The 24,850-nt window shown below is 41.8% G+C and overlaps 1 protein-coding gene across 8 annotated transcripts in view; it reads left to right on the top strand.

Annotated features, from left to right (window-relative positions):
- The window catches only part of MTA1 (metastasis associated 1), a 162,935-nt gene that overhangs the window by 114,020 nt on the left and 24,065 nt on the right, over positions 1-24,850 (top strand). For 6 of the 8 annotated variants that reach the window (XM_038414405.2, XM_038414406.2, XM_043520610.1 and 3 more), the window contains 6 exons: positions 1,357-1,472; positions 2,512-2,663; positions 3,688-3,877; positions 4,293-4,382; positions 8,241-8,393; positions 9,537-9,572. In XM_038414405.2, coding sequence (XP_038270333.1) covers positions 1,357-1,472; positions 2,512-2,663; positions 3,688-3,877; positions 4,293-4,382; positions 8,241-8,393; positions 9,537-9,572 — 737 coding nt within the window. Of the gene's footprint in view, positions 1-1,356; positions 1,473-2,511; positions 2,664-3,687; positions 3,878-4,292; positions 4,383-8,240; positions 8,394-9,536; positions 9,573-24,850 lie in introns of those variants that run through there. The other 2 variants (XM_043520611.1, XM_043520614.1) reach the window with 2 other exon arrangements.

Raw genomic sequence — 24,850 nt, 5'->3', positions numbered from 1 at the left:
TTTCTTTCCCTCGTATCACCACTTGTCTTATAATTTGGCCTAAAGAATCTTTCTTATTTATTACTTCCCAATCACATTGTCTCAAGAATAATTCCATATGCAACCTCTTTGCCTTTGATTGGTTTATAGAGGTATAACTGATGGGAATTTACTAACTATTCCTTCTGATGAAGCATCAACATAAAGAGACTCTGGCTTTCTGCTGTGTTGGCTTTCACTTAGTGAAAAGTGGTAAACTGTGTCACTGAAGTCAGCAGATGAGATGCTGAATATACATACAGAGTAGTACTGCTTTGTAAAAAGGTATTCAGCCCAATGGTCTACACAGGCACATTGATGCACAGCACATGAGTGTGCTTTAGAAATCGCATCCCAGTTATATATCTTCTACTATTTATGCAAGCCCTAAATGACTAGCCAAAAGTCACACAGGAAGTCTTAGAATTGAACCCAGATCCCCTGTGTTGCAGTCTGGTACCTGAACAAGTCTAATTCTGTTGTGGTTTTGTTGAAGGGAGTGGTAAAATAAGGTCTGTAAATGAATCCGATTCTACATGTTGGCTTGGAGCACCATAATCTCTGTGCTAAATGGCATGGTATGGAGCTCTTGACCTTTTAAGATGCTTCCTTTCACATCTGTCTTAGGAAATTGCACAGGAAATACCTATGAATCAGATGGAGAAAACTGCTGTTTGTACAAGGTATTCCCATTTGGGTTATCTGAGGATTCAGTTTACACCTCTTACTCTGCAGTTCTTTAATACTGTAGTGGTAGTAGGTGCTTGTTTCAGGAGGGCAAACTTTGAGTCTGAATAAGTACTTCTGAGCTCTTGCCGGCAAGCTTGCCAGTCTACTACAGAGAGACTGGATTTGAAGAGGCAATTTTCTGAAGGAGAAAGAGAGGCTACTTTACCACGGAATTCTCTGAATCTATTGCCCTTGCAGATCCACCTTGACTTTTCCTCCTTCCTCACTTCTTTAGAGGCTTAAGCAGAATATTGTTCAGGCAGAGAGGAGCAAAGGGATGTGTGTCGATATGGCCCTTTTGTTACCTAGATCAGAATGTTTTTGGATCAATAATCAAGGTGTACTCATGACCAGAATGGTTAACTGCTTTTAAGTGGTTCTGAGACTCCTGAGAAATGGCATGAGACTTCTACAGTATGATCTGCAGAGGAAATGTATTCAGAGAACTCTAATTACTGGTAAGTAATGTTTGTTGTTTTGGAATTCATAAACATGTGAGAAATGCAAGTCTTCAGGTTTAATCTTCTGGGCCATATTTTTTTGTCACATAGGAAAGTTACTTGTCACAATCAATTAATTTCCCCCCTTTTTTTTGCTTTGTGTTTTAAGTAACAAGCCAAACCCCAACCAGATCAATGTAAATAATGTCAAACCAGGAGTGGTAAATGGTACGGGAGGACAGGCACAGCACACGGGAGCAGGACGGGCCTGTGAAAGCTGCTATAGTAAGTGATCTACAAATGTAGCAATTGTGCAAGAGCAGCAGAAGTACTCTAGCACTAAGACTAAAGTAAAGCTTTAATAAGCTACCATGCAGGGTGGGGTGTGGGTGAAATAGGCAGGGTTTTTCTTCACATGAATGTTTCTAAGTTTTTAGAGTGGGTGGATTTTTTTGTAAATAACTGTAAGAGCTGATGTTTCCTGTGAAATAATAGATGGCTTCTGAGTGAAGACCAGTCTTTAATTCATTGGAGAGGCCTTGGTGATGTTTTCACAGCTTTATAATGGTAGTGGAAAGTCCAAAGAGCATGGTTATATCCTTGTATTCACTATGGTCTCATCTGCTAATATGTCTTAGTCTAATAGGCTTCCCTGTCTTTTATGGAGGGCCTTTTTAGATGTGCTAAACGTAGGACTGTATGGAGAGTCAAAATGACTGACTTTCTTTTCCCTCAATAAAGTTGGGGAGGGTATTTCTAAAATAGAGGGGGAAAAGTTACAGTGCCCCCTTCGGAGTTACAGCATAAAATATCTCAAATGCATTACCAGGAAGTTTCCACATCCTAATGACTTACTCATTTTACTGTTTCAAATGATATACTGAAGAGTATAACTACTTGAGCTAAGGTCATTATAAGAGACAAGGTGGGGAAGTTAATATCTTTTATTGGACCAACTTCTGTTGCTGAGAGAAACAAGCTTCTGAATTTATACAGAGCTTTTCTTCTGTGTAGCTTGAAAGCTTTTCTCTCTCACACCAACAGAAGTCGGTCCAGTAAAAAAAATTACCTCGCTACCTTGTCTTTCTAATATCCTGGGACCACCATGGCTATAACAACACTGCAGAATGCCATTATAAAACATTTAATGATGATGGAATTTGCCTCATTTCTGATACATCAAACTTATGATCTAGTTTTGTTACCTTGTGAAGCTGAAAGGTGGTCTTCTCCTTTGAGATTTTAAAGATGGTTGTAAAGGCTATAAACTTTGAAAACCAATTCTGTTTAAGAATATATATATTTCCACCTTTATTATCCCTAGCCACACAGTCTTACCAGTGGTATTCTTGGGGTCCCCCTAACATGCAGTGTCGCCTCTGTGCATCCTGTTGGACTTACTGGAAGAAATATGGTGGCTTGAAAATGCCAACGCGATTAGATGGAGAGAGACCAGGACCAAACCGCAATAATATGGTATGTGCATCCAGTGAAAAATAATATGGTATGTACATCCATTGCAGGCGGCTCAGTACCTCAGGTTAGGGAACCAAATGCTCATTCCAGTGAACAGTAATGGGGAAAAAGTATCCCTTATTCCTGCCACACACAACCACATCAAGTAATATACAGTAGAACCCTCAGAGTTATGAACACCAGTTACAAACTGACTGGTCAACCACATGCTTCATTTGGAACCAGAAGTATACAATCAGGTAGCAGCAGAGACCAAAAAAAAGCAAATACAGTACAAGTACTGTGTTAAATATAAACTACTGAAAAAGGGAATGTTTTAAAAAAAAAAAAAAGTAAGGGAACTGTTTCTGTGCTTGTTTCATTTAAATTAAGATGGTTAAAAGCAGCATTTTATGTTCTGCATAGTAAAGTTTCAAAGCTGTATTAAGTCAATGTTCAGTGGTAAACTTTTGAAAATAACCATAATGTTTTGTTCAGAGTTACAAACAGCCTCCATTCTTGAGGTGTCCTTAGCTCTGAGGTTCTACTGTACAATTGTTTAAAGCCTAAACCAAAAGAATTATTAGTCAGATGTTGGCTTTTTTATGACATGGTAAGGGTCTGGCCTGTGCAATAATTGGTACATCATCTTTCTCCATGTGTAGTTAAGTATGTACACCTTTGCCCAAGGCCAAACTTCTAAGATATTAAATGCTTAAATTGGTCCACATTAAAGTATAGGGCCAAAGTTTTCAAAAATGAGTAGTGGCTAGGGAAGAGCCGCAGCAGTGAAGATGGGGGGAGGAGGAGTGGAGGGTTGTGTTGTGTTCTTAGCTTGTTGAGTCTTCCCTCCTAATCTCTGCCTCCCACTCTTGTCCTTAGCTCTATCTCTGTAGCTTTTCTTCAGTGTGTATTAACTCCAAGGGTGTAGGTGGAAATGACTTGTAGAATGGACTATGTATGTGGTGTTTACTGATGCTGGTTTAATTTCTAATAAAATCAGTTATGAACAATAAAAGTGCTTGTGCTTTTTCCCTTTTCCCAGAGTCTTCATGGTGTGCCAGTGCGAAACAGTGGGAGCCCCAAATTTGCCATGAAGACACGACAAGCCTTCTATCTGCATACAACAAAACTGACAAGGATTGCCAGACGCTTGTGTAGAGAGATCTTGCGTCCTTGGCATGCAGCAAGACATCCCCACCTGCCTATCAACAGTGCAGCAATCAAAGCAGAATGTGAGTATTTATCCAGACATCCAGCTACTTACTATGAAATTGGGAAACCAGAATTTGAGATTAATTCCTTTGGGAAAGCCTTGAGTTGGATCTTTCAAGGGTACTGTGGCTAAGCACAGATGACTTGCTGTTACTTATTTCCTTTACAGAACTGGCCTAACTCATCACACTATTATCAAATAACACATCTGAAATTGCTCAGCTTTTTTTTTACATGTCACTTGTTTGCCAGTATGCAGCACATTCCTTTGCCTGTGTGTACACTTGCCAAAACATGCACCTACTCTGTAAACATCCTTTTTTACTAGAAAGCACTCCAGAGAAGAGTTGTTTTAGACTAAGTTAATGTCTAAGACTCCATTCATTTTTAATAAGAAAATAAATGTTTTCCCCAATCCCGATATTGTCTTCACAGGCACAGCACGCTTACCAGAAGCATCAGAAAATCCATTGTTGTTAAAGCAAGTTGTTCGAAAGCCTTTAGAAGCAGTACTCCGGTATTTAGGTAAATATGCTATAGGCTAATTCGCCTAACTGTTTGCATATTTTCATTGTTCTGGATCTAGAAACCAGGGCTGGGTAAACTGGAAAAATAGGACCCCCCCAAATTTTTTTTCCCATCTCAGGAAATAAGGCAGTAACCTTTTGGTAAGGTCCTGAAATGTTCAGTTTATAGACTATTGTTTCCTCCTCTGGAACAGAGGAAAGTTCAAAATGGCCCCTACAGCCTTTCTCCTTTTCACACTACGTAGAGGTGTGGTGGCTCAGCAGCCTACTATCCACCCTACCTCACATATGCGAAACTCCTCTTTAGCAGTTATGAGGCAGCCTCTGGCATCTGAGTGAGAGGCCTTCTACTTACAATCCATAAATGTGGTCGGTGGGATGCAGTTGGCTGGTCCACAATCCCACTCTGGTGCAGTCTTAATGTAACTCCTACAATGGGACCCACTGTGCAGCTTCTTCTCAAGTCTAAAAGGCCAAAGGGTACAGGGCTTTTTCCATAAAGTTCTGATGGTAAGTGCTATGCAGGAGTTATAGAAGGAGACTGCAGCTCTGCTGTGGGCCTCTCCTTAGCATCATAATCACTACACAGTAGGCAAACGTCTAATAAGGATGTCACCAGAGTTTAACAGAAAATGAGTTGGTGTTTGCTTGCTTGACCTTTCATGCCTTTGAGGGTAAAGTTTCTGTAGTGGAAGAGGTTTAACTCCAGAAATAATGGTCAGTGAAAGATTAATAGATTTCAAAGCCGGCAGAGACCATTGTGATCATCTAGTCAGACCTCATGCATAACACATGCCACAGAACTTCCCCAAAATAATTACTAGATTGTTAGTTCTTGCATCCAACTACTGATCTCAACAAAACTTTTAGGTGCCAGAGGTGGTTTAGTAGGTAGTCCTCTTCCTCCCAAGTGAGTTTGAATCATGACCCCAGGGTGAAGTTAGTATCTATTGTGCTGCTGGAGTTTGTGTCTTTCAGATTGCACATAAAAGGAAGGTCTGGATCACTTATGACCATTTTAAAGCAGCCAAACAAAACCCCAGACTACTTCCCTCTTTTACAAAAGTAGGGGAATTAATTCATGTCCTGTCCAAAAATTCCTTCTGCAGTTTAGTTTAGATACAGCATTCTTCTCCTCCTGTCCTAAATAGTTTAGCATTGTTTTGTGCTGTTAAACATCCATCACAGTCTTCCTTAAGAGTGGATGGCATGATTTCAGGTGTGTATAGTTTGCAATGTGAAAAGTGCTTTGGGATCTTTGAAACAAATGGCTGATATTTTATTAGCACCTTTTATCCAAGTAAAAAGAAAAGGAGTACTTGTGGCACCTTAGAGACTAACAAATTTATTTGAGCATAAGCTTTCATGAGCTACAGCTCACTTCATCGGATGCATTCAGTGGAAAATAGTGGGGAGATTTATATACACAGAGAACATGAAACAATGGGTGTTGCCATACACACTGTAATGAGAATGATCACCAGGTAAGGTGAGCTATTACCAGCAGGAGAGCCAGGGGTAAAAAAACCTTTTGAAATGATGATAAAGGTGGGCCATTTCCAGCAGTTGACAAGAATGTCTGAGGAATGGTGGGGAGAGGGTGTGTGAAATAAACATGAGGAAATATTTTTACTTTGTGTAATGACCCATCCATCCAAGTGTTTCAGTAAATAGAAGTGAAATTGTGCTTAATTTGATCTGTTGCTGTTTCGTATAAATATATTGCTCTCTGCAAATTATCATATAATCATACCTGAACCATACATTGCCTTAAAGAAAGATCCCATATCTGGGAATGCTGTCAAATTAATATTGCAGTAAGCCATGATATTTTGTTCATTAATTGGCTGTTTATGCATGCCTTGAGTGTGTTGTGGGGCAGAAGGGTGACAGCCCTATGCTTTATCACAGCCCGTGATATCAAGTGGCTTATCAACTGTTTCTTTTGTATTTAAAAAAATTATGGTACTTAACCATCCTTCTACTATTCAAAATATAAGGATAAGAGAAATAATAGGGGAAAAGGCTACAGAAGCCCTTCTTGTAATATTTTTAATGTAGATATTTTTAAATTAGTTGTTTTAACTTCCTCTTCTTTTCTTATTACTTAATGTTTGTTTTTGAAGGTAACTGAACTTCTTGCCCTGCTACCCTGTCTAGCGTCCTATGAATTAGTTCACTCTCTCCACTGCAGTTTGTGGCCAGACAGCCACTGTCAACTCACTTTCTGTTGAAGTTGAAATTTAAGACTCCCAATTTTTTAACTAAATAACCATTGAGTGTAAAGGGACCAGAGGCCACAAACTGCTCCTGAGGGACTGGCAGGTTGCGCAGGAGGGGTCCGGGCAGTTGTAAAACTGTCCTGCTTTTTCCTGGCCTCCTCCTCCAACAGATGCTGCACAGCCTTTTTCCAGCTTGCCTGGTTAGTTTAAATACCGAATTTGGGAGCCTTAAATGAGCACCCAGAACAGCGTTCTAACATGAAAAGCACCCTCTAGCCACTTGTCTAGTCTTGCTGAGTGATATGGATGGGGAAGTGGCATTTTCCCTGTGGAGACAAGCTTTGGTATCTAGAGCACTGTTCAACTGCTTCTAAATTCCAGAGAGTTGATTTGGGAGTTACTTTAAGGCTCCCATTTCAGCAATTTAAACTAATTATCTGTTAACTTTGATAGGAGGTTGTGAAATCAGTTTTGTTTCTTTGAGTATTTCTATTTATAAAACATAAGCTTCTGCGTGTATATTGCATGAATATTCATTAAATATGGTTTGTCTGCTTTTGTTCTAGATACAGTACTTAACAATTAAAATATTCTGTAATAATAAATATCCCAAAAAACTCCCCAAACTGTATACATGCAGCACAACCAAAATGTAGCCATTAAAAGGGAGAGGAAATTTTGCTATGGAATCCTAGAGAAAAACCCCACTCTTTATGAAGAGTGCCATAGGACCTTTAATGCTCGCACAGAATGGGACCTTAGTTTTTAACGTTTCATCCGAAAGCAAATGCTTCAGTGGTGTGACAGATTTCAGTGTGGCTCGTTGGCCCTTTTTTCCTGTCTTTCTCCTTTTGATGTAACTATCTTCAGGAGTGTTGTGCTGCTACTTGCTATTACAGAGGCAAAGCTGTGAATCCATAGTTAGGGCTGAGAAAGAGCAACTCATTTTAAACCCCTGTTTTCACAAAGTTGCTTGTAACTTTCTCAACATCTTTTCCTTTGGCATGCCATGCCTGATCTCTGCTTCAGCCAAAAGGTTAGATTTAAATTCTGTGCATGTTCTTGATAGTTTTGTTTTAAGTCTTCAATGGCTTGGCCAGTTTAGGAACTGCATTTATAGAATACTGATGAAATTGGCAAAGTTGTACTTCCAGGTAGCCTGTGGGTGTTGCATGACTTCTTGAAGATGGCTTCTAATATAGAGCAGCCTAGAAATTATCCAGAATTAGTGGAAAACATAGTTTTAGAAAAGGATACAAAACAGCCTTTTAGCACCTATTTTAGGATTATATTGCAGTGAGTATTACGGCACAAGTTAAGCATCCTTAATGAAGATGAATTCAGCAATATATTTACAGTGCTTTATATAAGTAGCAATCTTCTGTTAGACTTGGGGCCAAATTCAGAAGTGATATATGTGGCAATTTGTGTTCAGACCTCTTTTCACTAATTTAGATTCCTCTGCATATCAGTAGAGTAGGCATAAGTCAGTATAAGGAAGTTTGAATGTAAGACTTTCTGTTAGTATAAGAGGGGTGTACCTTACATTATCTCTGAATTTTGCCCTTTGTGTTTGGGTTTATAGTCTCCATGCATCTACTAATAAAAATAACACATTGCTGTTTTTATAACAGAATCTCATCCATGTCCTCCGAAACCAGACCCTGTAAAGAGTTTGTCCAGTTCTCTTAACAATCTGACTCCTGCCAAGTTCACGCCTGTCATAAACAATGGATCCCCAACTATCCTGGGAAAAAGAAGCTATGAGCAACACAATGGGATGGATGGTAAATATTTTCTAGTACATGTACATTGTCATCTGTCGGGTGTTTCTTGTGTCTTCAAGCAAAGTACTCCTGTTAATTAGTTCCATTTCAGTATTTTGTAAAGAGTATGGCCAGATGGACAGCATCAGTCCTTATTCCAGGGGAGATGCTTTTTTTTTTTTTTTTTAAATTTAGGGGCCTTAATAGTTTTGAATGAGAAATGTTATGGTTTATTTTTCTCTTCTTGCAAAGACCGATTTGATTTTGCTTGTGCAGGCATGGATGTGAGTAGTACATTTATACAGAGCTGCTAGGCTAGTGGAACTCTGCTTACTTTGACCATGTCTTGATGTCAGGCTGATCTCAGCCTGGCAAACATGAGAGAATAAGACAAACCTCTTTATTTATTACTATTACTACCATGGGAATTACTACAGAAAATTTCCCAAATAGTTTTTCCTCTTTCATTAAGAATTTACTCCTCCTTCCCTTGTTGGCCCTCTCATTGAGAGTCTCCTCTCATTATTGATGGGACTCACCCCTTCCTTCACCCCAGTAAATAGCATAGGTTAAGACAGCATGTGCTTGCATCAGCAGATGGAGGTATGATTCTCCTGGCATGGAGTCCAGGGCTCTGTCCTGAAAAGCTAGCCATCAGCTGAGAACGGCAAAGCAGGGAAAGTGCCACTGGCTCCTCAGTCAAGAATGAGAGGGCCTATTCAAATGGCCTTAACAGGAATAGGAAGGTGGGGAATGGCTCAATTAAAAGAAGGAGCATCTCCAGTGTGGGACATAACAGTGATTGTGACGGTGAGGAGAAAAATGTAGTAGCTTCCAACTTTCCCAGAAGTGAGCAAAACTGGCTGTCATGCCTTCAAAGACCTGCTTTGGGAGTGACACCAGATTCTCTCCCATTCTGCTCCATCCCCATAGCTTTAATACAGCACAGTAAATTTATCTTGCCATTGCATTTCAATGCAGCCACACTGGGTTTTTTCCCACATTTATTCTTAGATTAAATTAGCATTTATATTGAAGGCAAATTACACAAGCAGCAATGGACATCTTACTGTTTGTTTTTAATATTTAGCTTTTAAAAAATGCTACTGTTCAGATTGCTGATCTGGTGTTTTTTCTCTTTTCTGTTCACTTGTGCTCTGTCAGGCAACGTGAAGAAGCGCCTATTGATGCCTAGCAGGGGTAAGACCTCAAAGCTGCGCTCAGCTTATGCTAGGAGAGTGTGATTTTTAGTTTCATCTGTTGGCTTCTCTAGTTTGCTTGTCTGCTTTGTGACTACTAATGCTCTGTGTAAATTGTGTGTTGGTGTCTAAATGTTCTTTGAATAACCTCTGTATCCATGGTCTGCTAATTATTTTTCAGCCTTTTTTCACGTGTGGGGTTAGTAATGGTACAACCATAGTTGTTGCATGGAAGTGGTAATGAAATGAAATACTCACTTTATGCTACTAAAAATCTCAAAATTATCCGACATTGTTCCAGCAGTTTTGTAAAAGCTATTGAAAGTTTAAGAATGTAACAATAGCTTGGGTGGATTTTTGGAAATGTAGGCGTCAAATATTCTATATGAATTTAAATATCAAACACATACAGATCAAAAAAGAGGCAAAATCAAGTAGGATATACTCTGCATTTTAGTCATGACCCTTCATAATGTCAGCAACACTGCTAGCTCTTTGATTAGCCAGTGCTGCTGTGTATATCTATCTTTAGCAAGCAAGTAATTATAATACTTTGTTTGTACGTAGCGCTTTTAATTCATAGATCTTCAAGTGCTTACCAGGTTAGTAAGAATTATTCTTCTTCCAGTGCTGGTCCTATGTATATTCCATTCTGGATATGCATGTACTCCATGCACCTGGAGTCAGAATTCTTGCAAGCAGCAACCATTTATATTTGTGTGCCCTTTTCCGCCTTGTGTTTCCAAATGCGGGCATAAAAGGGTGAAACGGACCGGTTGCCTCTCCAATTCCTTCTTACTGCTGCGTGGCCTGGGTCCAAACTTCAGTGTCCAGACCTCTCCTTTGATTTCTTCGATCTGTAAATATTTCAAAGATTGCCTTTAGTGCATTTTGTATATAGTTACTTATAATTAACTTATTTTAATTGTTTTTAGGAAAGATTTCTAGTTAGATATAGTCCCTGGCTTGGGGAAACCTCTTTCCCTGTACCTGTATCCTACCCCTGTTCCTTCTCTGTCAGTGACGACCATCAGCACTGCTTGTTCTGTTTCAGGGAGGCACACGATGCTCTTTCTCTAGCCATATCTGGGAAGAGTGGGAACTCCGACTTAAAAAGCATCTCATGGAGAAGGTCATGAGGCCACAGTTGGACCCAGGCTGAGGGATGTTGCCATACGTTGGCCTGAATCGATACACAGCGCACCTCCCACCATGAGGTCCACGGGTACTTCTTCAGCACCAGGAAATGTACTTTCTAGTCCCCAAAAAAGAGGAGAAGCTGGAGACCTATCCTCAATCTCCACAATCTCAACCACTTCATCTGAAATTTTAGCTTGCAAATAGTCACTCTGACATGAATAATCTCATCCCTGGAAAAGGATACTTAGTTTACAGCTCTCGATATGAAGGATGCTTACCTTCACTTGAATATTCACCCTGCCCACAAGTGTTTTCTCAGATTCATGGTGGGCACTGACCACTTCCAACACAAGGTGCTCCCATTTGACTGTGCCACTGTCCCCCATGTCTTAACCAAGGTCTTTCTGGTAGTAGCAGCTCATTACAGATGGAACAGCTTCACTATCTTCTTCTATCTCAATGACTGGCTTCTTCTTGCCAGGACGTGTCAAGAAGCCTATAAGCTGACCTCATAGAACATCGGGGTTGGAAGGGACCTCAGGAGGTCATCTAGTCGAATCCCCTACTCAAAGCAGGACCAATCCCCAACTAAATCATCCCAGCCAGGGCTTTGTCAAGCCTGACCTTTAAAACCTCAAAGGAAGGAGATTCCACCACCTCCCTAGGTAACGCATTCCAGTGCTTCACCATCCTCCTAGTGAAAAAGTTTTTCCTAATATCCAACCTAAACCTCCCCCACTGCAACTTGAGACCATTATTCTTCATTCTGTCATCTGCTACCACTGAGAACAGTCTAGATCCATCCTCTTTGGAACCCCCTTTCAGGTAGTTGAAAGCAGCTATCAAATCCCCCCTCATTCTTCTCTTCCGCAGACTAAACAATCCCAGTTCCCTCAGCCTCTCCTCATAAGTCATGTGTTCTAGTCCCCTAATCATTTTTGTTGCCTTCTGCTGGACGCTTTCCAATTTTTTCACATCCTTCTTGTAGTTTGAGGCCCAAAACTGGACACAGTACTCCAGATGAGGCCCCACCAATGTCAAATAGAGGGGAACGATCACGTCCCTTGATCTGCTGGCAATGTCCCATCTTATACAGCCCAAAATGCCCTTAGCCTTCTTGGCAACAAGGGCACACTGTTGACTCATATCCAGCTTCTCGTCCACTGTAACCCCTAGGTCCTTTTCTGCAGAACTGCTGCCTAGCCCTTCGGTCCCTAGTCTGTAGCGGTGCATGGGATTCTTCCATCCGAAGTGCAGGACTCTGCACTCATCCTTGTTGAACCTCATCAGATTTCTTTTGGCCAAATCCTCTAATTTGTCTAGGTCCCTCTGTATCCTATCCCTACCCTCCAGTGTATCTACCTCTCCTCCCAGTTTAGTGTCATCTGCAAACTTGCTGAGGGTGCAATCCACGCCATCCTCCAGATCATTAATGAAGATATTGAACAAAACCAGCCCCAGGACTGAACCTTGGGGCCCTCCACTTGATACCGGCTGCCAACTAGACATGGAGTCATTGATCACTACCCATTGAGCCCGATGATCTAGCCAGCTTTCTATCCACCTTTTAGTCCATTCATCCAGCCCATACTTTCACTTGTTGGCAAGAATATGTGGGAGACGGTATAAAAAGCTTTGCTAAAGTCCAGGAATAATACGTCCACTGCTTTCCTTTCATCCACAGAGCCAATTATCTCGTCATAGAAGGCAATTAGATTAGTCAGGCATGACTTGCCTTTGGTGAATCCATGCTGACTGTTCCTGATCACTTTCCTCTCCTCTGAGTGCTTCAAAATAGATCCTTGAGGACCTCCTCCATGATTTTTCCAGGGACTGAGGTGAGGCTGACTGGCATGTAGTTCCCTGGATCCTGCTCCTTCCCTTTTTTAAAGATGGGCACTACATTAGACTTTTTCCAGTCATCCGGGACCTCCCCCAGTCACCATGAGTCTTCAAAGATAATGGCCAATGGCTCTGCAATCACATCTGCCAACTCCTTTAGCACTCTCAGATACAGCGCATTCGGCCCCATGACCTCGTGCTCATCCAGCTTTTCTAAATAGTCTCGAACCACTTCCTTTCTCTACAGAGGGCTAGTCAGCTCCTCCCCATGCTGTGCTGCCCAGTGCAGTTGTCTGGGAGCTGACCTTGTTTATGAAGACAGAGGCAAAAAAAGCATTGAATACTTCAGCTTTTTTCCACATCCTCCGTCACTAGGTTGTCTCCCTCATTCAGTAAGGGGCCCACACTTCCTTGACTTTCTTCTTGTTTCTAACATACATGAAGAAACCCTTCTTGTTACTCTTAACATCTCTTGCTAGCTGCAACTCCACGTATGATTTGGCCTTCCTGATTTCACTCCTGCATGCCTGAGCAATATTTTTATACTCCTCCCTGGTCATTTGTCCAATCTTCTACTTCCTGTAAGCTTCTTTTTTGTGTTTAAGATCAGCAAGGATTTCACTGTTGAGCCAAGCTGGTCGCCTGCCATATTTATTATTCTTTCTACACATCGAGATAGCTGGTCCCTTTAACCTCAATAAGGATTCTTTAAAATACAGCCAGCTCTCCTCATTAATGCTTCAGCCACATTTCTCTCTAGGAGTCAGACTTTTCCAAGTTCAGAGAATCCTTGCTCCAGTGCAGACTATAGACTTCATGGGGACCACTTCTAGATTCACTCACAGTGAGAGATTATCTACCAAGGGACAGGTTTTGCACTATAAACAACTTGATAGACCAGGTTATGCGCAAACCTCAAGCTCCAGCGAGAACTTTTCTTTCCCTCTTGGGGCACATGGCTTCATGCACTTATATTACCCCATTCGCCAGAATCCACCTATGTTTCCTTCAGATGTGGCTCCACACAGTATATTCACCAACCAAATGCAGCATAATTACCCTGGTAACAATTCCTTCGAGTAACATGGTAGAAGATCCTCATCAGCTATGTGTGGGCATCCCCTTCCTACCATCCTTACCGGACAAGATGATCATTACAGGCATCTCTCTCTTAAGCTGGGAAGCCCACATGGAAAGTCATATGGCACAGGGCACTTGTACACCAGGATGCACACCAACCTTCTGGAACTTGAGTAGTCAGAGAAGCATCAAAGGTTTTTCTGCAATTTATCCAGTCCCACCACGTCCTCGTAATGTCAGACAACATGACAACCACCTCTTACATCAATAAGCAGGGAAGGGTGAGATCCATCTCCCTGTGTTGACGCAGTCACCTTAAGGAATTGGTGCATCAAGAATCAAATTGCCCTGTCAGGAGCTTACCTTCCAGGAACTCAGAATGTGTTGGTAGACGCTCTCAGTAGACCTTTTGTGGAAAATCGTGTGGGGATTGCATAATTCAGTGCTTAACGGAATCTTCGCTCAATGCAGGACCCCAGCCTAGGATCTCGTCTCTTCCCAAAAGAACAGGGAATGCAACATCTATTGTTCCAGAGGAGTTCTGGGTCTACACTTTTGGGGAAATGCTCTCCTTCCCTGGTCAGGACATCTGACCTATGTCTTTGCTCCCTTACTACTCCTGCCTCAAGTCTTAAGGAAGAGTTGACACGACAGGGTACATGTCATCCTCATCAACTGCTATTGGCGAGACAGTTTTGGTTCCCAAATCTCCTAATGTCAACTCATCCTCTGATTAGCTTCCAGTCCTTTTCCAGTCTTTTGACCCATGAGAAGGGCAGAATCAAGCATTCTAGTCCTGAAGCACTCCATCTCATGGCTTGGTTTTCAGAAGGACATCAATACTAGAACATTCCTGCTGTGAAGCCTTACAAATTAGCCTTAATAGCAGAAAAGATCATAGAATAGAATCATAGAATATTAGGGTTGGAAGAGACCTCAGCAGGTCATCTAGTCCAACCCCCTGCTCAAAGCAGGACCAACACCCACTAAATCATCCCAGACAGGGCTTTGTGAAGCCAGGCTTTAAAAATCTCTAAGGATGGAGATTTCACCACCTCCCTAGGTAATCCATTCCAGTGCTTCACCACTCTCTGAGTGAAATAGTGTTTCCTAATATCCAAGCTAGACCTCCCCCACTGCAACTTGAGACCATTGCTTCTTGTTCTGTCATCTGCCACCACTGAGAACAACTTAGCTCCATTACCTCTTTGGAACCCCCCTTCAGGTAGTTAAAGGCTGCTATCAAATCTCCCTCCACTCTTCTCTTCTGTAGAATAAATAATCCCAGTTCCTTCAGCCTCTCCTTGTAGGGCATGTGCCCCAGCCCCATAATCATTTTTGTTGCCCTCCGCTGGACTCTCTCCAATTTGTCCATATTTCTTCTGTAGTGGGGAAACCAAAACTGGATGCAATACTCCAGGTGTGGCCTCACCAGTGCCGAATAGAGGGGAATAATCACTTCCCTCGATCTGCTGGCAGTGCTCCTGCTAATACAGCCCAATATGCCATTGGCCGTCTTGACAACAAGGGCACACTGTTGACTCGTATCCAGCTTCTCATCCACTGTAATCTGCAGGTCCTTTTCTGCAGAACTGCTGCTTAGCCAGTCGGTCCCTAGCCTGTAGTCGTGCATGGAATTCTTCCTTCCTAAGTGTAGGATTCTGCACTTGTCCTTGTTGAACCTCATCAGATTTCTTTTGGACCGTCCCCTGGGGCACTCGGCTTGATACTGGCTGCCAACTAGATGTTGAGCCATTGATCACTACGCATTGAGCCTGACAATCTAGCCAGCTTTCTATCCACCTTATAGTCCATTCCTCTAACCCATACTTTTTTAACTTGCTGGTAAGAAATGCTGTTTCACCAAGTGGAAGCATTTTCCCATCGGAACACAGCAGAAACACACATCTCCTGAGTCAGCAGATAGTCCCAAATAAGGGGACTGTCTTCTTTCCCTCAGTTCTGTATGAGTCCACATGGCAACAATCAGTACGTGCCATCCACCATTGGATGGTTTTTCAATAACCCATTGACTGGCAGATTCTTGAAGGGACTAATCAGAACCTTCCCACTAGTAGAGAAACCTACCCCTCCTTGGGGCTTAAATCTTGTACTTTTGGCACTCTCAAAGCCTTCCTTCAAACCATAAGGTGAGACATGAAACGTGTAGGTATCAATGAAAGTTGCATTTGTTGTGGCCATCACCACAGCCAGTAAGCTGGGAGCTCTAATGACAGAATTGTCATACACTGTACTCTGAAAAGATGAAAATCTCATTACATTTATATCGGAAATTCCCCTCCTCCAAAGTAATTTGGAGTTTCACATAAACCAGTCAATCCACTTTTGTGTTTTTTCAAAAATGCATGCATCTGAGGAGGAGAGGAAACTTCATTTCCCCCAGCTCTTACTTTCTACCCGCAAAAGACACAACCAATCAGAAAATCACCTAGAATGGTTCTCTCTATATCAGAACTAGTTCAAGGTCAAGCTATCCCAGAGATTCTCTAAATGGATCTTGGGTTGTATCCTGCTCTGTTACCAGTTGTTGCATCTTCCCCCACTCATGGGGTGAGGGCTCATTCTGCAAGACTACAAGCAACTTCAGTGGCATTGCTTCAGGAAGCACCGTTATTTGACGTTTGCAGGGCAACTACATGAAGTTCCACCCACGCGTTCGCAAGGCATTATGGTCTAGTGCAGAACATCTCCACTGATGCTTCTATTGGGACTGCAGTCCTCCAGATGGCTCTGCAGTCTGCATGTTTGCACCCTCCTCCTACTTAAGTACTGCCAGTCAGTCATCCACACTGGAGTACACATAGGGACCAGCACTCAAAGGAGATGAAGTTACTTGCCTTATACCACATGGAAGTTCTTCGTGATGTGTGGTCCATATCTATATTCCACAACCCACCCTCCTTCCTCTCTGTTTTGAATCTTTACTGGATTCACAATAGAGCAGGAACTGGAGAGGCAATCAGTCCATTTGGCTCTTTATGCTCTCGGTTGGAAACACGAGGAGGGCAAGGATGCATGCATGGACCAACACATACTGCTTGCAAGAATTCGCTGGTTCTGGCCAAATCCACAATGGAATACTGATAGGTACCATAAATCTCAAAGAACATTCAGTTACTATAAGGTAAGTAACTTCTTGTCACAATTTTGCAAATGGAGAAACTGAGCCAAATTGGTCTTAAGTGATGTCCCTACACACCAAGAAAACGTAAGAGCTGGGAATAGAACCTGGGAATAGGTATCCTGACTCCCAGGCCGTTGTCACTGCCATGACACCACATTGCTCATGTAGACAACAAAATATTCTACTGTGCATGTACAGAACATAATTTTCAAAGGATCTTGACTATTAAATAAAAACATGTTTCCTACTAAGCAAAGATGCTTCTGTTCTAAAGACTGTGTTTGTCAAGTCTCAAGTTTCACACTTCCATTTCTTACTGAAGCTATTTTTTAAAAAGCATGGGAAGATTCTCATTTCCTCCCTGGTCATAGCAGGTGGAAAATGTCCCCCCCCCCCCATTAAAAATTGAGAAAAAACTCATCTCCTTTGATGAGAAACAAACCATGGAGTTTTTTGTTCTGGAATAATTTGGAAAACTATATTTAGTAAGAGTGACTGGCATCTGCTGTAGACGGTGCAGTGAAACCAGGCTATTAATGCAAGTTTAGGTTGTGTTCAACACAAATCAGGCAATGCAAAAGTGACGGTTTGCACAATAAATATTAACTCAGCTGCACTGCACATCTCTTGAATATTAAGATTACATTAGCAGCCTAGTTAGTAATTGAAAATATATACATGCAGTCTGAGTACGTTAGAGTTAGCATAAGAAGAATCTATTTTCTGATTCTTAACTGTGCACTAACATAGCCCTCAATGTCATTTTTAATGTTCTTGTTTTTGAGGGTGAATTTCAGTAAAGTAATAAAGAAAACTCTCCCCATTCACCCATTAAGCTGCCGCCTCCTCCTGGGCCGCTGCCACTTGCCATGCCAGAACTAAGGGATGTTCAGGGGAGCTCCAGCGTGCTGAATAGCTTGCTGACTTTTTGCAGCTCCTGTTGATAAGATGGTTGTGGTCATGATTTCCGCTCCCTGCTAAACAGCTGATCATCAGTGAGGGAACTGCTGAGTCACTCAGCAGCTGAAAAACTTAGGAAACCCTGACCAAGGTTCCCTGGCCTCAGGGTGGGAAGTGGAAGAAGAGAGAATCAATTCCTCCTCCTATAAGGTGCGGCCTCTGATAATGTTTTGCTATTAGAGGTGGAGAATCCCTGAGGTAGGGTTCCAAAGTGTCCACTTGTTGGTTTGAAGATTTTACTTTGTATATTTCAATGACATCTAAAATCTCTTTTGAAAATTACCCAGCCACAAAGTCCCCGGTAAGGCTGGACCAAAAGAGTGTTGTGTGGTTCTTTCTTCCCCCATTGTGATGTCCACTGGGCTGCGTTAACATTAGATGCTATTAAAATTTTAGAAGATGTCCACCTTCCATGCCCACAAGCCATCATTTAATTTCTTATCATTTTTTATCTGCAGCTTCTACGTAGCTTAGTGGAACCTGCCTGCTCCCTTTCTGCATTGTGTTAGCTTAGATATCTTGTGTCTAGTTTAAAAGTAGTATAGAGTTGTTGGTTTAGACTTCGTTTTTATAGGGAAAATATTTTGGAAACTTTCCAATTTATAAATTTTGAATATTTTCTGATTTTTAGGACAATGGAAGCCTCAACCCCAGTAAGAAAACAGGGTCTAAACAATGTGGACCAGATCTGCTTGGCATAGGAGAGTGAGGGCTGGTGGCATCATGGAGCCATCTCTGGTTCCCTGATTCTGTGAGCTGGTCTGCGCTGGTCCTAGTGTAATTTAGAGAAACCAGGGACTGGTATGGGCCCAAAATTTGAAAAGCAATCACTTTTACACTGAGACCACTCCCAAAAAGAAAACATTGGAAAAGGTTTTAGGAAAGTGAAGATAGGGTTATTGCAAATCCTGTGTTACCAGAAACAGACAGGCAGGATATCCCTTGTAAATAAAAAAAAAAAAAAATGCTGGAACTGTGAACATCTACTTACTATTGGGAATCCTTTTTTTCTAATGGTCCATTATATAGATTGCTGGGCTGGCTCAGATTTTTATGTCTTGGGTCTGTGCTAGAAAAAGGCACAAAAAGAAACAGATGGCATTTTCAGATGCTGTAACACCAGTACTGAGGAGTAGTGGGGCTAACATAAATAATAATTGCTTCCAAATTACCTATGGTATGTTGGTCTCTGGGTTAGTGCTTTTCAATGAGATATGTACTTAGAGCCACCTACATCGATATTAGTGAAATCACCTATCTCTCCGCATCTAACATACTCTTTAAGGGGCCATTTGTGAAATGTATTTCCAGCCACTGTGGACAGGCAAAGCTGCTTCAGTTGGCTTGCTACATTGTAGCCCCAGGAAATTAATTTGCTCCCCCTGAAGGAGGGTGATATAATTAATGTCAATCAATGTGGGTATAGAAAAAATAGATCTTGCCAAACTAACTTGATTTTTTTAATGAGATTACAGGTTTGCTCGTTAAAGGTAACGGTGTAGATGTAATGTACTTAGACTTCTGTAAGGCATTTGACTTGGTACCACATGACTAAAGCTAAGATTATGCCATAGAGGTCATGTAAGTCATGGATTTCACGACTTCCAGAGACCTCTGTGACATTTTCCGCTTCAGCCTTGGAGCTGAATTTATTTAGCTTAACAAAGAAAAGTTTATGGGGTGACTTGATTCATCTATAAGTACCTATGTGAGGAACAAATATTTGACACATAGCTTTTTAGTCCAGCAGAGAACTGGTATAACACCAGTCAGGGCCCTCACTAGAGGTGTGTGGGCCCGGGACAGCCCAAGCCCCACCCCACCCCTTCCCCCAAACCCCCATCCCATCCCTTCCCACAAATCCCAGCCTCACTTTTTTTGGCTTCCACCCCCTCCCCTGAGCAATGCCAGGAGCTGGTGGAGTGGGGCGGGCTGGGGCTGGATCACTCACTACTGCCAGTGCCAGGCCCCCTGCTAATCTCCCAGGCCACCCTGGACGCTGCGTCCTGAAGCGTGGGGCCCTCAAAACACGGCACCTGGGGTGGTTGCCCCATTCTGTCCTAAGGATGGCATGGCTCTGACTCCAGTGGCTGGAAGATGAATCTAGATCAATTCAGACTGGAAATATGGCATAACAGTGAGAGTAATTAATCACTGGAACAATTTAACAAGTGTCATGGTTGCTTCTCCATCACTAGTCATTTTAAAATCAAGATGGGATGTTTTTCTAAAAGATCTGCTCTAGGAATTATTGTGGGATAGTTCTCTGGCCTGTGTTATGCAGGAGGTCAGACTAATTGATCACAATGATCCTTCTGGCCTTGGAATATATAAACCTGACAGTGGGCAGCACCAAGGTGCCTTTGCTGAGATTCTGTGCAAAGGCTCTTTGATACTTGTGATGGGTTAGATCACAGAAACCTCTTTGAGACTCCCACCTGATGTGCCTAGACAACCTTTGAGCCCATTTTCCCAGCTTGGGACTTTCCCATCAGCTTGGGACTTCAGTACCTTGCCTTGTTTGAGCCAGACATGCTTGCCTGCTGCAAACAAAGATCCAAGTCTGAATCGCATCCTCCACAAGCTGCAGGCTTAACTGAAAACAGCTTAAGAAGTGCTCCTGTCTCCAGCACTCAAATACCCAGCTCCCAATGAGCTCCAAACCCCAAATATATCTGTTTTACCCTATCTAAAGCTTATACAGTCTAAACTCATAAATTGTTAGCCCTCTATAATGCTGATCGAGAGATATGCACAGGTGTCCCCCTCCCCCGAGTATTAATATTTACTCTGGATTAATTAATAAATAAAAAGTGATTTTATTAAATACAAGAAGTAGGATTTAAGTGGTTCCAAGTAATAGACAGAACAAAGTAAATTACCAAACAAAATAAAATAAAACAGGCAAGTCTAAGCCTAATACAATAGCAAACTAAATGCAGGTAAATCTCACCCTCAGAGATGTTTCAGTAAGCTTCTTTGACAGACTAGCCTCCTTCTAGTCTGGGCCAAGCAATCACTCACACCCCTGTAGTTACTGGCCTTTGTTCCAGTTTCTTTCAGGCATCCTTTGGGGTGAAGAGGCTATCTCTTGAGCCAGCTGAAGACCAAATGGAGGGGTTTCCCAGGGGCTTATATAGTCTCTCTCTTGTGGGTGGACACCCCTCTCTCCCTCTGTGTAGAATTACAGCTACCAGATGGAGTTTTGGAGTCACATGGGCAAGTCACATGTCCATGCATGACTCAGTTCTTTACAGGCCAACTCCATTGTCCACATGCTAGTTTGAATTTTCCCAGGACAACTCAGCTGTGGATTGGCATCTATCAAGGTCCACTGTTAGCCCAGTACTCCCAATTACGTGAATAACCCCTTCACACTGTCTTGACCAGATTTGCCTTAGATGCTTCCTACAGCAAACACTTTAAATACAAGCATAGAGCCAACGCTCATAACTTCAGATATAAAGAGGATACATACAAATAGGATGAATACATTCAGTAGAACATAATCTTTGCAAAGATATGTTACATGGCGTATGTAGCATAAAACATATTCCATTTGTCATATTTACATTCATGAGCATATTTCTGCAATGCCACAACAGTGGACCTGTGCATCCAGGTTCTGGGGGGATAGTTTCTCAGCTGACTGCTTTAGACTATCAGCTGGACAGGTGTGCATGTGGCCAGGAAGTAATGCCATAGGTAGCCCTTTAATACAGTTAGGATGAAAGAGAGGCTATCTTGTGGGAATTGAGGCCAGGATTTTCAAACATGGGTGCCTGAAGTCAGACACTTAAAATCATTAGGCACATACATAAGTGACTTGATTTTTAAAAGATTCTAACACTTTTTGCTCCCCTTTACTTCATCTGGAATTGAGGCTGTTCAGCACCTTTGCAAATCAGGGCACATGTTTAGGTGCCTAAAATATGGATTTAAATGCCTTACTTTAGGCACCCTGATTAGAAGATTTTGGCCTCAGATTTCTCTAGCCTTTAATGTCGGTAGTCAGAAGTCAGAAATGTAGGACTTGCTTGCAGTATCATAATTCGTAATACAGAAATGGAACACCCTACATGCAATCTGATGCTTCTACACCAGGTAACACCTCTCTCAGAAAAATAAAGGTTTAGAATGTTGTCTGTTCTTTGTGGTATGGATTTTAGGTCTTTATAATTATAAATGATGTGTTCCTTTATCTCTTCTGTTTATATTTGTATATTGTGAAAGATGTGGACAAAAATGCTACTGCCTTGTTATAACTCATAGCAACAAAATAACTGAGCCAAAATAATTCCAGCCATATGGAAAAAGTAACATGAAGTAGCTGGTTTTATCCCTTCATGTAAATCTATATTAACCTCAACTAATAAATCCCTCATAGCATGAGGTGGTAATAACACTTGGGATTTTTCAGGACCAGAATCCTTTCAATACATTCATTGAAGGGTTAGGTCTACATTTAATAATATGATTGGTGGTAGCAATATCATTTCCACATCAGCAAATCCAATGTTGGGTTTACTTGCAATTAATTTAAATTGATATTCTTTTACTTTAATCTCAGCTTTGCCCCTCAAACCTGATGGGAGAATTTAACTCTAGATATTTAAGAATTAGAGATTCAACCTCGTAATACTGAAATTTCATCTGAGTTTTTAAATGGGGGGGAAAATGACATTTTTCTCTGCACCATTGCAGTCTAGCAATCTAGCCAGCATTTCTGTCTTCGTTACAGCCAAACTTTGTAAAGTTCGGAATATGGATTCATCTGGTTAAGCATCAAAAACTAGTTGCTACTCAAATTATAGAAAATCTTCTAGAAGCACTACAATGCAGTTCACTCCCCTTCCCTGCACAACACTCCCACTCTTCACCCATAGGTCCTGGCTAACCTGTTCCACTGCCACCTTCAATACTCTGTTTGTGGGAGAAGCTTAGTGGTTCTATTTCCAGGAGTGGTTTCCGAGAAACCTGTTGTCCCTCAGAACCTACTGGAGGTAATTTCTGAGCATAGGAGACCTTCCCAGCTCCCTCTTTGTCAGCAGAGTAAAACTCCCCACTGAGAAAGATGAGGGCCCCCTAACTACAGGCTGTTAGAGTACCTTAGACATATGCCCTGATCATTATCCAATGGGTCTACATGGAATTTGCTCTTACTGATACCCAAAAAGATGGAGGCGTTCTGCCCAGCCTGGATCTATGAGACTTTAGTATTTTGGGGTGGGGATCCTACCTCCCTTACAGGAAGAAAACTGATTTTGGGCTCTGTACCTTGCAGATGTCTGCTTCGCAGATTTCTAATAACGGAACAATACTGACAGTTCCCTAGGTGGGGACTCTATTCCCCATGACCCCAACTGTTTTTCAGAGTCATTGCTTCATAGGATAATCAACTGAATGTGAGCTCCCAGTGCAGTGCTACGTCCAAAAGGGCTAATGTAATCCTGAGAGAGATAAATGGGAATATTGAGTAGGAGTAAGATGTTATATTTCCTCTGTATTTGGTACTGGTGTGACTAATATGGGAATACTGTGTCCATTTCTGGTGTCCACAATTCAAGAAGAATGTTGTTGAAAAATTGGAGAAAATTGAGAAAAAAGTTGATAATTTAAAAATAGGAAAACGTATCTTAAAGTGAAAGACCCAAGAAGCTCAATCTGTTTGTTAAGCTAAAGAGAAGGTTGGTGGGGGACTTGCTTAGTCTATAAGTACCTATATGGGGAACAGAAATTTGATAATATGTGGATGTTTGATCTGTCAAACAAAGGTATAACTAGATCCAATGGCTGGAAGTTGAAACTAAACAAATCAAGACTAGAAATAAGGCAAATTTTTTCACAGTGATAGTAATTAACCATTGGAACAATTTACCAAGGGTTATGTGGGTTCTCCATCTCAGGATATCTTTCCATCAAGATTGGATGTTTTTCTAATGGATATGCCATAGTTCAACATCAGCTGTGGGACTTGAAGCAGGAATTAATTCAGGGAAGTCCTTTGGCCTCTGTTATGCAGGAGGTCAATGTAGATCTTATCTTAAAGAAGAGTGAGGGGGGATTTGATAGCAGCCTTCAACTACCTGAAGGTGGGGTTCCAAAGTCGATGGAGCTAGGCTGTTCTCAGTGGTGGCAGATAACAGAACAAGGAGCAATGGTCTCGAGTTGCAGTGGGGAAGGTCTAGGTTGGATATTAGGAAAAACTATTTCACCAAGAGGGTGGTGAAGCACTGGAATGGGTTACCTAGGGAGGTAATGGAATCTCCATCCTTGGAGGTTTTTAAGGTCCAGCTTGACAAAGCCCTGGCTGGGATGATTTAGTTGGCGTTGGTCCTGCTTTGAGCTGGGGGTTGGACTAGATGACCTCCTGAGGTCTCTTCCAACCCTGTTCTTCTATGATTAATGGTCCTTTCTGGCCCCCCAAAAATCTATGAACTTTATGTATTGCCTTTTGGGTTGGCTTTTGTGCTGCACATATCTTACAGAAAGTATAGTTGTGGCTATGTACTTATCTGGATCAAAAAGAGACGTTTGGATGGGCAGTCAGCCATCACCAGGCTACTAAAATCACAATCATTTAAAATGAACTACCCAAAGTCTCAGTTTGTCCACCCAGAAACAATTTAAATAAACCAGAGCCCTGATCACCATCACTTCATTCAAAACCTTCCTGCGGCTGGACAGGAGCCTGGTTGCAGTGGTCCTCCAAAGTTAGCAGATATCTTAGTGCAGTTGTTGACCCTGATGGCCACAACAGCATTTGTGGTACACAATGGCATGCCTACATGAGAGAACCCTTAGTTGAAGCTGTCAGTGGTGTCAAACCACATGAAGTAGAAAAAGATTCAGACCCTGAACAAAAGAGGAAATGGCAGGTCTTGGAGACATAGCTATATGCCAAGAATTAATTAATTAAACACATCTGACTCTGGTCAAAGATCTGGATTGAAAAATTCCTGCAGCAGTGGCTTATGGCCATGGACCCTAAAATCTCTGCAGTGTCCATAATGGTGAATACAGTTGCTGGCAGCAAAACAAGTGCATGGAAAGGGTTGGTGGGGGACTGACTGAAGACTTCTTTCTTTGAAGATGAATGTCTGTGAGTTCAC

This window comes from Dermochelys coriacea, chromosome 8 (assembly GCF_009764565.3).
Source record: "Dermochelys coriacea isolate rDerCor1 chromosome 8, rDerCor1.pri.v4, whole genome shotgun sequence".
Classification (NCBI taxonomy): Eukaryota; Metazoa; Chordata; order Testudines; family Dermochelyidae; genus Dermochelys; species Dermochelys coriacea.
The sequence above is the reverse complement of the archived record's forward strand: the minus strand, read 5'-3'. Positions and strand labels throughout refer to the sequence as shown.